Here is a 14,491-nt window from a genome sequence, read left to right as displayed (position 1 = left end):
GTAGACATTGATACTGATTAATTTAAAATTTGAACTTCCATGAAGGAAAAAAAAACAACAAAAAGGAGAAGAAATCGTTCAGCAGAGAGATAAGAAGGAAAAGTAGAAGAGACGTTCAGGGGGGAGAGAAGAGAGAGAAAGGGGTGGCCGGGGGAGGGGGAGGGGGAGAGAGAGAATTGAAACTAATAACAATTAAAAATTTAAAATATATTTTGCTTTAATTAGGGGCAAATTTGGTAAAAAGTATGTTGGATTTTCAAAACATTAACATCATAGGTTTGGGTGTTGTCAAAATACATGTGACAGTTGATGAGTGGGGAAGGTATACCCAAATCCTAGATTGAAACTTATTTTCCCAAAAGATAATGAAGTTAGACAACCATGATTTGAATCATGTTGATTGCTAGAATAAAGTCAAAGTTGAGGCCTCTCTGCCTCAAAACACACAAGTCGTTTCGTATAAATGGGATAGGGAGCACATAGCTCCATGCTAAAATTAAGGACCACCATATTAATAACACAACAAATCCCAACGACTCACTATCACTTCCATAATCAATGCCACTAATCACTCCGAGTACTACATTTTTTTTATTTTTTTTATTGTTCAATCATATGGTATCCTCAAAGGCTTCCTAGGCTCAGAGACTAATTCGTGCTCGGAGAATCTTGTCAAAACGCTTCCTCCCCCCTGGCCACCAAGAATATATTGAGTTTTAACTCCAATAAGCATCGGCGGAATTCGAACCCAGATATGGGGGTTCCACACCTGGAGGCTCTTACCAACTCAACCACCTGTGGTGGTTATTCCGAGTCCAACATATAAGTAGAGAAAACTATACGCATCTAACATAATAACAATTGAAATTACCTACAGCATCATTTAGTACCTTAATCCAAGCATTGTCCATTAATTTCAGATCAACCACTCCACCAACATGAGATTAAAACAACACCAACAAATCACAAACCCAAAAAACCAACACGAAAACCTAAAGTACAAGGATTAATGTGGACAAATCAATAGCTTAACTAGAAGAAATTGTCTAAAATGTGATTTGGATACCCTCGCTGATTACTCATTTTTGATATCCCCACCCATCAATATTAGCTCAGTGTATTGCTAGCAGAACCTAAGAAATGCATCCCAAACTGCACCAATAGCAAAAATGGCTGGCAACACAAATTGGGATCTAAAGACAGGCGCTAATGGAGTGCTGCCCTTGCTCGCCACCGGAGCAGCCTTGGGAGGTGGAGGTAGTTTTTCAACCTGAACAGCCATCTTCATGCCACTGAAGCAGAAGCCATTGCCACTTACGAAATAGTAGTGCCTGGTCACATTTAGTGGAACCACATCTCTTCCAGCTCCTGTGGTCCAATTGTGAAGTGGATGATCTGAATTGCATGTCTCATAGTTTGTCTTGTTCACCTCTAGGATATTCTGCTGGTTCCTATCATACACAAAAACTGGGGAAAACAAATATGGCATTTGAATTAGTGCCCAATTCATCTTAGATATCAAGTCTAAAGAAATCAGCTCAGACCCCAAAAAAAAAAAAATGCCAAGATTCCAACTTTCCAAGATTGAGTTTTTCACACACAGTAATGTAATATAAGAAAGTAACTGCTATATAGTAGGACAGGTAATAAGGCATTGAATTTCTTCACAGCAAAACCAAGAGCAAAAATAGCACCAGTTGCAGATCTGAATCAGCAAGCATATCATGAAATACTAATACAGAACTTAAAAAAAAGGAACCTCATTTAGAATGGAATCTATGGATTTGAGAAAAATATTGTTCCTTTTCCTACATTTTTCTCAGTATGCAAAATGAAAGCTCTACAAATCAAGAAACAAGGTTCAGAAACCACCCAAGTAATCTGATCCAGTCTGTAACAAATTTGAGCAAAGTGACCATCTTTGAGGCAAACTAAAGCAAAATCATTTCTCTCAGAACAAAACCCACATATAAGCACATTGAAGCACAACCCACTAGGCCATTTTCAGATCCGACTTACTCAGACTTAAATTGAAGCAGAAATTGAACGAAAGATTGAAACTTTCAGCTATAGAACAACAAGTTAGATCTGAAAGACAGACAAATTTAAGAGAGTGAGAGCTTACAGAGCCAATCTCCATTGTAGAAGTGCTTGTCTTGCGCCCAAATTGTGTAGTTAAAATTGGGAGACCAGCCCTTGTTACCTCCCACAGTAATACGAGCAGCTGAGGCTTCTGGAACCATTACCAAAACCAAGGCCAAAAGCACCACAGCCGCCACAGCTGAACCAGAACCAAACCCCCTTCTCACCCCCTCCATTGTTCTCTGTGTTTCTCACTGAGTCTAGAACACTCTGTCTCTGGTTTAGACTTGTGTTTTGTCAGAGAAGTTAGTTTATAATGGGCCCTTATTATAAAGAAATGAATGTGACTCGCTGTCCAGATCTACAGGCCATAGGCTACGTATCTCGAATCCTTGATGGTAGCTAATCTGGATTACTATATACAATTAATCAAAGTTTTATTATACTTGTTTTGAACCTATCAAATTTAACATTGAATACAAAATTCTTTCTTCTTTGTAACCACAATAAAAATATATATATATATATATATATATATATATATATATATATTTCTGTTGAAGCCAACAATTTAGGGTAGATTTATACCATCTTAAATTTTACGACTACTACCTTGATCAACTCCATTAACTTCAATCACCTTGGTAAACTCCATTAACTTCAATCAATCTTATATTTTATGACTATTATATATCCTTTCTTCATTGCTGTAAATTCCAACTACATGCATAATGCCTTGACCTAAAATAATATGGATTACGACAACGTGTTCTAGAATCATGCATTGCTCCAACTAGCACGATTGATGGACAAACTTCAACCCATACAATTTTCCAGCTGTAAGTAAAATATTTCATTAAGGGTAAAGTTACATGCTTCACGTAACCTACTTTAAGCTTCATATTTGGTTTTTGTGAAGGAGCATGTGAGAATATTAAAGCCATACATCATTTCCCATTTAAGAAGAAATAAAAATTTATAAAGGTATGAGTGGCACTATGCTATCATCGAACCTTGTCCCTGCAAGTGTGACGTGTGCGCGCCAGTGCATAATTCGGTTTGTATCCAAAATGTTTGCAAGCATGAGCTGCTGTGTGAGTTTGTGACTCCATGTAAGGAGGCAAGTTTGAAAATGTAATCCTTTCATTGAATAAGCCTTACAACATATGTGAAAATATATTGTCTCCTGATATTGTCAAATAATTTTGGAATAAATTGATTTCTAGATTTCTCTTGATTTGGTGATAAAGACATTGTTTTGTTTTTTTATTTTTTTGAAAGGGTTTTGTTTTTTATTTCAAAGAAGAGAGATTCAAAATTTGAACTTTATTTTTTTTTTTGAATAAATAAATTTGAACTTCATTATGGTTAAGGCTGTCAATGGGTCGTGTTGGGTCAAGGTATTTGTCGTGTCGCAACAGACAAACCCAAACCCAACCCATTTAATAATCGTGTCAAAAATTTAAACTCAAACCCTTCCTATTTATTAAACGGGTTACCCTTTTCCAACCCGCTTAACCCATTTAATAAATAGGTCGTGTAGTGTTAGACAAAATGACTCATTTAAAGGTTAACAATACGATCCATTTAACTAAAAAAAATATATAAATTGATTAAATTCACTAAAAACTCTACAAGACGAAGAATATAAATGATTATATATAATTCATAAATAATTAAATCCAATAATTATAAAGAAACAATTTGAAAATTGTTTAATCCTATGATCAAATACTCCCAACATCCAAAATTTCAAGAAGAAGTACAACATAATTGGGTTATACGGGTTCACTTCGTGTTGGCGGGTTGACCCGTGACTGACCCATTTATTAAATGGGTCATGGCGGGTTGACCCACCGCCAACCCGCTTTTTAATCGTGCGGGTTTCGAGTCGTGTTATCGGGTCGTGTCGGAATTGACAGCCCTAATTATGGTTGATAGAAATTTATTTTTTATTTTAAAGAAGAGAGATTCAAAATTTGAGATCTTTTACCATAGTAAACCATACCTTAATTTTGGCCACACTAGTTTTCTTATCATTAAATGTGGCTTTTTCATTTAAATATGTCATGCACCAATCTGTAATCAAATTTCTGCGAGATTTCAGAAATGTGAGAGTAAGCATTGCATGAAATAATGCACTCTAATAGTCTAGTTTAATGGGTAAGGAAAGCTCTAGTCTTTTTCTTATGGGGTTTTGATAATAAATTGCTAAAAATGGTTTTATGTTTCCCTTAAATTTAGATATAGCTGGGCCACAATGGCACAATCACCTACTGCCTTTCATGTGTAACAATTATTTTAATTGGGCTTTTCATAATGACATATTACCATAAAGCTCATAGATTTTCCAGAAAGTTTCTAATCAAAATATATTTGTCCAATACAACAAGTTAACATTGAAATATATAATCCAATGGTGTGATAAAGAAGGAGAGTTTTGAATGTTAGATTGAGTTAATCCCTTTCCTTTTTCTTGTCATTTCTAAGCTTAGAGGCTTTTGCACCATGGTTGACTGAAATGTTATATTACGTACAGAGAAGTTCACATGAAGTGATGATTGATGAAACAGTTCATGCTCTTAGCGAAAAAAGAAGAAGAAGAAAGAAATAGTTCATTGCACCAATGACTAATAATAAATGGATATATAGCCTTTATCTTTTATTTTGGATATGATAATAAAGTGCAACTGGGGTTTGATTTGTCTGGGTTCCTACCTAAAGTTCCCAAATTTAAAAGGGTTATGGTGGGAAGGGAGATAAAGGCCAGATCACAGTGTCTTTCCATGTCCGACTTTGTGAAGTGTCACAATGATAAATGATTGTTCTTGTGGCATTATCATGATGACATATTAGCACATATAAGATGGTTAATTTCATAATTATATATTCGACCAATGTAACATGATGTTTATCCTGAAAGTAACAAATTGCTGCATGACGTTGAGCCTTCTTTAAACAAAGACTAATTAGGAGGAGAGCAATAGAAAAGTAACCCTTTTTCAAGGAGGAAGATCCCCTAAACTTCCCCTAAATCCTGATTCCCAAATGGTGAAAAGATTTTTATCTGTCCTCCCAATTATCTTTAAAACATTCCCCCAATTTGAGGAAGGTCTGAACTTTTCTCAACTCAAGTTTAATGTTTGGGTGACCAAGCAACAATTTTGAAGCAAAAGCTGACAACTACTTTGCAAAGTAGCTGCTAACATATATACGTCCGCAAGCAAGTCGATGACCTTCACGATGAATGTTCATTGCTGATCTTGTTCAACTTTTGGAGAAGCTGGCTTTCTTTCAACTATGACTCGTAGAGTGAGCTTCGTACTCGCATAGCAGAAGCCATTGTCACACGAAATAGTAGTGCCTAGTCACATTCAGCGGAACCATATCTCTTCCACTTCCTGTAGTCTAGTTTTGGAGGGGTGATCAGAAATGCATGCCTCAAAGTTCATCATAGATGAAGCAATTTCTTATTCAATGTCTGACGATAAAATATACAAAACTGGTATATTCTGTAGTTTGGTTTGTTGGTCTAAGATCTTTCTGCTAATCGACCAATAAAAAAGAGAGATCTTTCTGCTAGTACTCCGTTAACCGTTTAAGATTTTTTGCCATTTTCTTGCTCCAAAAATAGTATTCCATCATCTATAAGAGAAAAAAGAAAATGCACAGCCTACTGGCTCATGGCTATTTTTCAATCAATTCTTTAAAGTTTGTGGACAAAGCAAGGGCAGCAACCAATCACGGAAAATGGAAGTCAATCCATTAACGGTTATGGCTATGACGCTTATTTAAACTTACATATATAGATCGAATAGGACTGTGCATATTATAATCGCACAATAATAACATGCCTGTAATCCCCTCTTAGCATCCGCATGAATTAGCAAATTACAGATAGCAAGTCATAAAGATGGGATATGTCTAAGAAAACCACAAATTTCTATACTTCAATCAAATAGGTATTGGAGAATAGCTCCCTCAATCCAACCTTCTTAATAAGTATTCAACTTGAACTTGCTTTGTCAATGGCATGATCCATTCCCCATACAAATCTGCAACCAGGGTTGGTCTAATCTTATAAACCTGCAAGCCGGGTTGTTCCTCTTTCACTTTGTACACTGTAACCTCTTGCCCATAAGTTTTGGCTTTCATTTCCACCCTCTTTATGATTGCCTCTTCAACAGTTGGATACGTCAACAGAGCCAACAGCTTGTCCCTATTCTGAAATATTAAACAGCACCACCACAAGAAAGAGAGCCGTCTCAGCAAGCGCAAGAAATATCCAAAACTTACTATGAATCAAGATACTGTGACAGAAGCCCAGAAGATGTGTTCAACAACATGTACCTGTTCTTTAATGGCAGCTTCATACTGCTGTGGGGAGGTGCGGAACTTACACTCTGCTACAAATTTACCATAATGGATTCTCTTTGAAAGAGTCTGCCATCATGGGAGAAGGTCAGTAGTTAGCATTTTAGGAAGGAAAAAAAAAGTACTCTCCTAAACTAATTACAGTCTACTTCTATGCACAAGTGGACTTGTTACATAGAGCGGGACAGATTAAGTGGTGACTGTGACGAGTAAAAATTGAATGGTCTTCCAAATTGAACTAGAAATATGCTGTAATATATAATTAAAATGCATACCTGCAAGCACATTGTGTCACAAACGGCAGTTGATCCATTATTACCATCATCTCCTTCCTTAACCAGTCTTGGAAGAATATCTCTGAAGTACATCTCCCAGACTTTGCTATTTATATTAATTGAATTGGCAATGGGATGTAGTACCTGTTTGCAAGCAATACATACGTGAGCTCAAAACGGAATTGGTTACCACCCAAAATACAATAAGAACACAAATTGCTGTTGCCACACAACAATGCTCATACAAAGAGAAGACATGCACACAGAGAGTACGAACATAAAAATTGACAAGCTATCATGCTGCTGAGTTTTCTGTTAAATGATGCTTCTGGAAAAATCGCTTCTTTAACTGTTTCGCATCACTCTTTGCCCAAAAAGAACTGCTTCACATCACTGATAAGATTTTTGATTTGGGCCATAGATCATGGATAAACTTCGAAAGTGTTTGAATTTAGTTTTGCAAACAGATAAGATGACTACCATGTCATGCTTCGCATCACTGATAAGATTTTTAAATTGGGCCATAGATCATGAATAAACTTTGAAAGTGTTTGAATTTAGTTTTGCAAACAGATATGATGACTACCATGTTAAATTGATCTAAGAATGTTATATAACATCATTTTCAAAGTAATAACAGGAACATTGAGCATTTTATACCATGAAATGACTAAGTTTCCTGAATTTCAAACCATGTTGACCACAATATTTTTAATCAGAATAAGCCACAATCAAGTGAGCTATTTGAAAGTACTATAAGGTGTTTTCCATAGGTTGGCAGTTGGCTGCATAGTAACTGTTAAAAGTTCATAATGTCTCCATATATATACCTGAGGGTATTGCAGAGGCGGCAAAACCGGAGCAGGCAGTTGATCTGGAAAGAAAGGATGCTCATCGGGACTGCTGTATCTACCAACCTGATGGCAACGAAATGTTCATAACAAAGCCAGCAATAACCGGTGTTCAGTTATTCATACCGCTCAGAATAGGGTTTACATACCAGAGCATGAAGTTTTTCTGTTTCTTGAAGAATGTATTCTACCAATGAGCCCTGGAACCCATCCATAGGGAAAGCATTGGGGTCATATGTAGACCCATTATGACAATACTGAGATCTCTCTAGAAGGCTAAATATGATGCTATCCTCCTGACGAATCAAAGAGTGTCTTATACCTTCTAGAGTCAAATTATCAGTTTCATCCACCCTATTCCTTGAGGCCAACGATCTACATATATTGGCAGACTAATATTAGAATCTGGCCTAAGCAGATTGAAAGCAAGCTCTTCCCCATTTATCCAGCAATCAAAAACATTCATATTGGTACGGCGATGAACTATGGATTTGAGTACCTAGAAGAGTATATTTCTATGCAAGACATGCCAAATTCACAACAACTAGGTAATGCTCTGATCTAAGTACTTGAGTAAAAATATTATAAAATAACAAAGCAAAAGAGAAGCTAAGCAGTCATTCCACAAGAACAGCAGCTCCAAATCTATCCAACAACCAATGATATGCAAATTTGTTTGATCAACCATAGACTCGAGTGCCTAGCAGCATATACATATACTATATCAATGCAAGACAAAAATCACAACAACTTGGTAATAATTTGAAAAAGCAATTACACACAACTAAGTACTTGAGTTCAGACCCCAAAAAGAAAAAAGATCATTAATTGGGTAAATGCAATAGAAAAAAAAAATTTGAAAGGGAAGCTAAGTATTCACCCAAGAACAGCAGTTCACACTTCACAGTATTGTGACTTATCACTGAGCTCCTGGACTTGAAAGACTACTTTTCCTTTGCTTTTTAGGGACCCAAATGCAGTGATTTGGGAATGTACTATAAAATTACTTAGCTCAGATGTTCTTAAATAACTAAGACTCGTTCAATGCAGTTGATTTGGGTTTGGGGTAGGGCCAAAATTTGCAGAAAATATACAGAGATATCTTGAAAACAGAGCAATCCACAGATCGACAAAAGGCAAAGAAACAAAATTTAACAAGTTTAGAGAAAAGGGTTGCTGTATTTGTACCCCGTTGAAGTTGCGGTGGCCTGAACTGACAGATTTCCTTTCTTAGCTAAGCCTGAGCTGACGCATGGGAAGCTGTTACTTTTCCTCAGGGCCACCGCGTAATTGAATCGTGAAGCTCGAGGAGCAGCAAGAATCGCAGAAGAGGAGGAGGCCCTAAACAGTTTAGCCTCCATTGATTACACACAGAGAGAAAAGATTGAAGCTTTAGGTCCAAAGATTGAAGCTTTTAATAGCAAAACGAAAAGCGATTAAGGAGTTGGGATTTTGGTGGTGGGTGAGGAGGGGTAGGTGGCTTTTTGGGTTCAACTTGGTGGGTAGATTGAAACATGAGCAAGCGCGTAAGATGACCTATTCCATTAGTGTCTTTGTCTGGGTTGTATTTGTGGCTCGATGTGGGACACAAGGCCTTCAGTTTGAATCTGTGCTTTGCCCCTGGTCGCTTAGGTGGATTGCATGTATAGGGCCAATGGCTGCTGCTTGCTTGTTGCTACCAACTGTCCAACTCAATGACACATGCTATTCCTTCATGTGAAAATATCGAATATTGTACCAAGAATTTGATAGTGAGGACAAATATGCTCGCAAGGAATTTTGTTGGTGTTTAGTGTCATAAGATGTTCCTAAATGACCATTAGATCTCCACTTTCTTTGTGAAACTCTTATTATAGGACCAATCAAAAGTTCATGTTCATATCTAAAGAATGTAGAAGGCTAGAAGGTAATTGTTAGTCTAGTTTGTATATTTGTATTAGTTTTATAATGTTAAGGAAAGACCTAATATTTTAATTAGTTACACTTATTTTTGAATTCCATATCATTTTTATAGTAAACCGCTTTGACACATGTTCTGGGCTTAAGTGAAAAATAGCAGTGTAAGTTTTGTTAGGCCGAAAGCTTGACTGATGTTTGGTGGTGAATGTTCATTCTTTTCTTTAAATTCATGAAATTGCTCCTCCCTTCGGTTCATCTGGTTCCGCTTCTATGCGAGAGGAGCTGTTAGGAATAGAAAATGAAAAAGTAATCTAAAAGAAAGCTTCGACGGCTCTCAACCTGATTTGGATTGTTTTTGGCTATGACTTTGTATATTTTACAATCATAAGCTCGGTCAATTGTTTGACTAATGCAAAAAAAAAAAAAAAAAAAAACTGATTCAATTTGTACGTAGTTTAGAGATTATTCACAAGTTAAACGAAAAGTTCATTATTAAACTCGATTCGTGAATGAACACGAGTCATTCACGAACTTTGTGAGTTTAGCCTTGTAGCAAGGCTCAAACTGGACTTGCTTATATCCGAGCCTGAACGCGCTAAACACAAGCGGAACTCAATACCCGTTAGAGTTGTGTACGGAGCCCAATACAAAGCCCAAAAAATTGGTTCTTGCGGCCCGCTACTCTCTCTAAGCACCGGCCCAATTCTTTTGCGTGGTCTGTGTCTCAAGACTCTCAGTCCCCGCACCAAAATCAAATCCTAAGCGTGCGCCAGTGTACCATGTCTCTTCTCCACCGTTAACCCAAATCCGACCACCACCTCTCTTTCCCGCCATGCAAATGTGCCTCCCTGTCCGCTCCCCAACTTGGGTCTCCCGCCGACGACTCCTCGACCAACACCTCTCCGACCTCCACCGCTGCACAAACCTCAGCCACGTCAAGCAACTCCACGCCCAAATCCTCAAATCCCATCTCCACCAAGACCTCCACACCGCCCCCAAGCTCATCGCCGCCTTCTCTCTCTGCCGCCAGATGGCCCTCGCCGTCAACGTCTTCAACCAAGTCCACCACCCCAATGTTCACTTGTACAACACTCTCATAAGAGCTCACATTCACAACTCCCAGAGCTCCCAGGCTTTCGCGGCCTTCTTCGATATGCAGGTGAATGGGGTTTACCCTGATAATTTCACCTTCCCTTTTCTTCTAAAGGCGTGTTCCGGCAGGAATTGGCTGCCTGTGGTGCAGATGATTCATGCCCAGGTTGAGAAATTCGGGTTCTGTGGCGATATTTTCGTGCCGAATTCGCTGATTGATACTTACTCGAAGTGCGGATTGTTTGGTGTTAGTGAGGCGAAGAAGTTGTTTAGGGTGATGGGTGAGAGAGATATTGTTTCTTGGAACTCTATGATTGGGGGGTTGGCGAAAGCTGGGGAGCTGAGAGATGCACGCAACTTGTTCGATGATATGCCTGAGAGAGATGCGGTGAGCTGGAATTCGATACTGGATGGGTATGCGAAGGCGGGGAAGATGGATGAAGCGTTTGAGTTGTTTGAGAGGATGCCGCAGAGGAATGTGGTGTCTTGGTCGACTTTAGTTTCGGGTTATAGTAAAGTTGGGGATATGGGGATGGCGAGGATGATGTTTGATAGGATGCCTTTTAAGAATTTGGTTCCGTGGACCATTATTATATCTGGGTATGCTCAGAAGGGGCTTGCTAAGGAGGCGATTATGTTGTATGATCAGATGGAGAGAGATGGATTGAAGCTGGATGATGGGGCTGTTATTAGTATATTGGCTGCTTGCGCGGAGTCTGGTTTGGTTGCATTGGGGAAGAAAGTTCATGAATCTATTGAGAGGAATAGATTCAAGTGTAGTACTCCGGTTTTGAATGCGTTGCTTGATATGTATGCAAAGTGTGGTGGCTTGGAGGAAGCGTATAGAGTGTTTGATGGGATCGCAAAGAAAGATTTGGTGTCTTGGAATTCAATGCTCCAAGGGTTAGCCATGCATGGACACGGTGAGAAAGCACTTCAGCTGTTCTCTAGAATGGAGAAAGCTGGGTTTAGGCCGGATAAGGTCACCTTTATCGGTGTCTTATGTGCCTGCACACATTCAGGCTTTGTGGAGGAGGGGCTTCATGCATTCCATACTATGGAAAAGGAGTATGGGATTGTACCTGAAATTGAGCATTACGGTTGCATGATTGACCTTTTGGGTCGAGGAGGGCGTCTTAGGGAAGCTTTTAGGCTTGTGCATAGCATGCCAATGGAACCGAATGCTGTTATATGGGGTACCCTTTTAGGGGCGTGCCGGATGCATAATGACCTTGAACTAGCAGAGGAGGCACTGGATCAGCTTGTTAAGTTAGAGCCATCAGATCCAGGAAATTTTTCCATCGTCTCAAATATGTATGCTGCAGCTGGTGATTGGGAAAACATGGCCAATATGAGGCTACAAATGAGGAGCATAGGAGTTCAGAAAACTTCAGGGGCTAGTTCCATCGAGGTGGATGATGAGGTACATGAATTTACAGTATTCGATAGAGTTCATCCCAAATCGAATGACATATATGGGATGATTAACAGACTAGGTGAGGACCTGAAGCAAGCGGACACATCCTCAACGAGTATTAGTGTATTACCATTAGAATAGGTGCACTCAAACCTGGCCAGAAAGACTTCTGCAAGCCTCTTACATTGGTGGAAAAGATTCCAGAGAGAAACCTCTCACCAATATAGTGTAAGAATATTTGTGTATACCTGTTGATATATAGAAGGGGATTGTCTGATTCTTGCTCATGTAACTATCATCAATTAGCATGATCATTTTGTTACTGTCTTACTGATCATTGTGGCTGATTTTGTTGTATCCCCGCCTAAATTTGTTAATGAAATCATTGTTTTACTAGAACTTTTTACTAGAATTGCTCAATAATTCAACTGTGTTCCTGAAAGTAAGGTCATTTACTACTCACTAGTTTATGTTTCAGAATCCAGGGTATGGGAAACAAGAGCGGAACAAATAATTGGGTATGAGTATCACACGTCATCACCCACAAACAAGGACAAGGTCTTAGTCCTTTTGTGCTATGTGTAAAGTCATATCCACTGGCCCATACTTTGGATTTTTGGAAACTCAAAAGTGACCTCCAACATGGATTGGGATGGGATATGAACAATGGGATTGGATCAGACACAACCTTGTGGTGCACATTGGCCTAACTTATTGTATATATCAGTATCATCATGCCCTTTATTCTTTGCCATCTTTGAACATTTGATCAGCCATCAAAACTCAAAAAGAGAAAAGAAACTTGAGCAGAAAGGAACCAGACATGGAAGCTTGTTTCCTTGCCTCGAATTCCTTCACCAAAACCTTAGAGTCTGCTACTTTCCCCAAGCGAAATTCGACTCAATTTCAAAGCAAAAGAGTTGGCATTCCATCTTCAATCACAAGTAAGATGCTCTATTTATTTTGTTTCAAATAGGACTTCCCTGCTTTCTTCTTGCATTTTTTAATGGGTGTTTGTCAAACTATAGGTTGCCGGATGGAGTCGCCTTCACCGTCCGGTGATGACCACAAACCTTCCATTAATACCGATTGGCGATCATTCAGAGCAAAACTGGTAGCTGCAGAAAAAGCATCAGTGCCCAAAGTGCCTAATTCCTCAGTTGTTGATCTAGACACTGTGGTGGATCAACCTCGGCCCATCACTGTTGGTGACAAGTGGGCTCATACAATCCACGAGCCCGAAAGAGGCTGCCTACTCCTTGCCACCGAAAAGCTGGACGGGGTCCATATTTTTGAACGGACAGTTATTTTGGTTTTGTCCACTGGGCCTTTGGGCCCGTCAGGCATCATACTAAACCGGCCCTCCCTAATGTCAATCAAAGAAACAAGATCAACGGCTCTAGATGTCGCCGGGACATTCTCAGACAGGCCGCTGTTCTTCGGTGGGCCTTTGGAGGAAGGGCTGTTCTTAGTGAGGCCCAAGAAGGGTGATGTTATAGTTGGGAGGAGTGGTGTTTTTGATGAGGTGATGAAGGGATTGTATTATGGGACAAAGGAAAGTGTGGGTTGCGCAGCTGAAATGGTGAAGAGGAATATGGTTGAGCTTGGGGACTTCAGGTTCTTTGATGGGTATTGTGGGTGGGAAAAGGAGCAATTGAAGAATGAGATAAGAGCTGGTTATTGGACTGTAGCAGCTTGTAGCCCAAGTGTAATTGACTTGAGTAATGTGGGAAGTGCTGGGCTTTGGGAGAAGGTTCTTGGGCTTATGGGCCGTAGAAAGGTTCGGTGAGATCGTAAATTGTTAACTAATGTAATCAGTTAAGTGTGTACAAATTCCATTTTACTCATCTGTAAAAGGGTTACCATAAAATTTATATAGTACACTAACTTGGTTTAATGAAGTTCGTATTGATCATTGGGCATCTGTGAAGGGTTAACGAAATTTTCATGGATAACTTGGCATTATGAAGTTAATTTACACAATAAGCTCAGAAATCTTAAGTATAAAGTTGGTTGAAATTAGTTGTTGAGAAGTAAAAAAAAAAAACTCAAATATGTTGTATATCTGTCAAATTCTTACTTAGTTGGGAAAACACTATCAAGGAATCCGGTTAAGATGGTTTCACATAACACAGTATCACTACATTAGGTGCACTGTATAATTTTCGATAAAAAAATGAAATTAGTTGTTAAGAAGTAAAAAAAACTCAAATGTACTTTTAACTTAGTGTTCCTACTTCCTACAGTTACTCATGAACTAGTGCATCTCATATCTTAAAGAATTCTATATATGGTATTGCTAGATGTATCAACTGCAATCTAAGTCCATGCTCATCGTTTTGCTGTTTTTGCAGATCAGGAAGTGTTACATATGGGTAAAGCCACATCAATGAAACTGTTCACCAATGCCAAACCTGGCTAAATGGTCAAATGTGCATGTATTGACTGTTGCGAAAGGTTTCAGAGTAAAGTAGGGAAATTATCCCTAGTCAAGCCCCAAA

The 14,491-nt window shown here is 38.8% G+C and overlaps 4 protein-coding genes across 6 annotated transcripts; 2 read left to right on the top strand and 2 right to left on the bottom strand.

The window, feature by feature from the left end:
* Nucleotides 1-867: 867 nt before the first annotated feature.
* Nucleotides 868-2,386, bottom strand: LOC133745869 (early nodulin-like protein 17). The gene is made up of 2 exons (XM_062174033.1): nt 2,126-2,386; nt 868-1,467 (listed from the first exon to the last, which is right to left on the bottom strand). The coding sequence occupies exons 1-2, from the start codon at nt 2,316-2,318 to the stop codon at nt 1,124-1,126; spliced, it is 537 nt and encodes a 178-aa protein (XP_062030017.1). The 5' UTR covers nt 2,319-2,386; the 3' UTR covers nt 868-1,123.
* A 3,344-nt stretch (nt 2,387-5,730) lies between these two features.
* Nucleotides 5,731-9,121, bottom strand: LOC133726335 (chorismate mutase 1, chloroplastic). The gene is made up of 6 exons (XM_062153861.1): nt 8,771-9,121; nt 7,732-7,957; nt 7,562-7,648; nt 6,732-6,875; nt 6,433-6,525; nt 5,731-6,306 (listed from the first exon to the last, which is right to left on the bottom strand). Exons 1-6 carry the CDS (start codon nt 8,941-8,943, stop codon nt 6,064-6,066), a joined length of 966 nt encoding a protein of 321 aa, XP_062009845.1. The 5' UTR covers nt 8,944-9,121; the 3' UTR covers nt 5,731-6,063.
* A 1,002-nt stretch (nt 9,122-10,123) lies between these two features.
* Nucleotides 10,124-12,600, top strand: LOC133726333 (pentatricopeptide repeat-containing protein At3g29230). Of its 2 annotated transcripts, XR_009854765.1 has the most exons (2): nt 10,124-12,218; nt 12,469-12,600. XR_009854765.1 is itself a non-coding variant. In XM_062153858.1 (1 exon), exon 1 carries the CDS (start codon nt 10,314-10,316, stop codon nt 12,129-12,131), a length of 1,818 nt encoding a protein of 605 aa, XP_062009842.1. In that variant the 5' UTR covers nt 10,125-10,313; the 3' UTR covers nt 12,132-12,389. The 2 variants fall into 2 exon arrangements, 1 of the variants encoding a protein (XP_062009842.1); XM_062153858.1 differs by lacking the exon at nt 12,469-12,600 and having other exon boundaries at nt 10,125-12,389.
* Nucleotides 12,601-12,635: 35 nt separating this feature from the next.
* LOC133726334 (uncharacterized) lies at nt 12,636-14,489 on the top strand. 2 transcript variants are annotated; one of them, XM_062153860.1, is made up of 3 exons: nt 12,636-12,934; nt 13,019-13,807; nt 14,345-14,489. In XM_062153860.1, exons 1-2 carry the CDS (start codon nt 12,814-12,816, stop codon nt 13,777-13,779), a joined length of 882 nt encoding a protein of 293 aa, XP_062009844.1. In that variant the 5' UTR covers nt 12,636-12,813; the 3' UTR covers nt 13,780-13,807; nt 14,345-14,489. The 2 variants fall into 2 exon arrangements, with proteins under 2 accessions (XP_062009844.1, XP_062009843.1); XM_062153859.1 differs by lacking the exon at nt 14,345-14,489 and having other exon boundaries at nt 13,019-13,887.
* Nucleotides 14,490-14,491: the final 2 nt, after the last annotated feature.

The sequence above is a fragment of the Rosa rugosa genome, chromosome 1 (genome assembly GCF_958449725.1).
Source record: "Rosa rugosa chromosome 1, drRosRugo1.1, whole genome shotgun sequence".
NCBI classification, from domain to species: domain Eukaryota; kingdom Viridiplantae; phylum Streptophyta; class Magnoliopsida; order Rosales; family Rosaceae; genus Rosa; species Rosa rugosa.
Note: the sequence above shows the minus strand (reverse complement) of the source record. Positions and strands in the feature narration are given on the sequence as shown.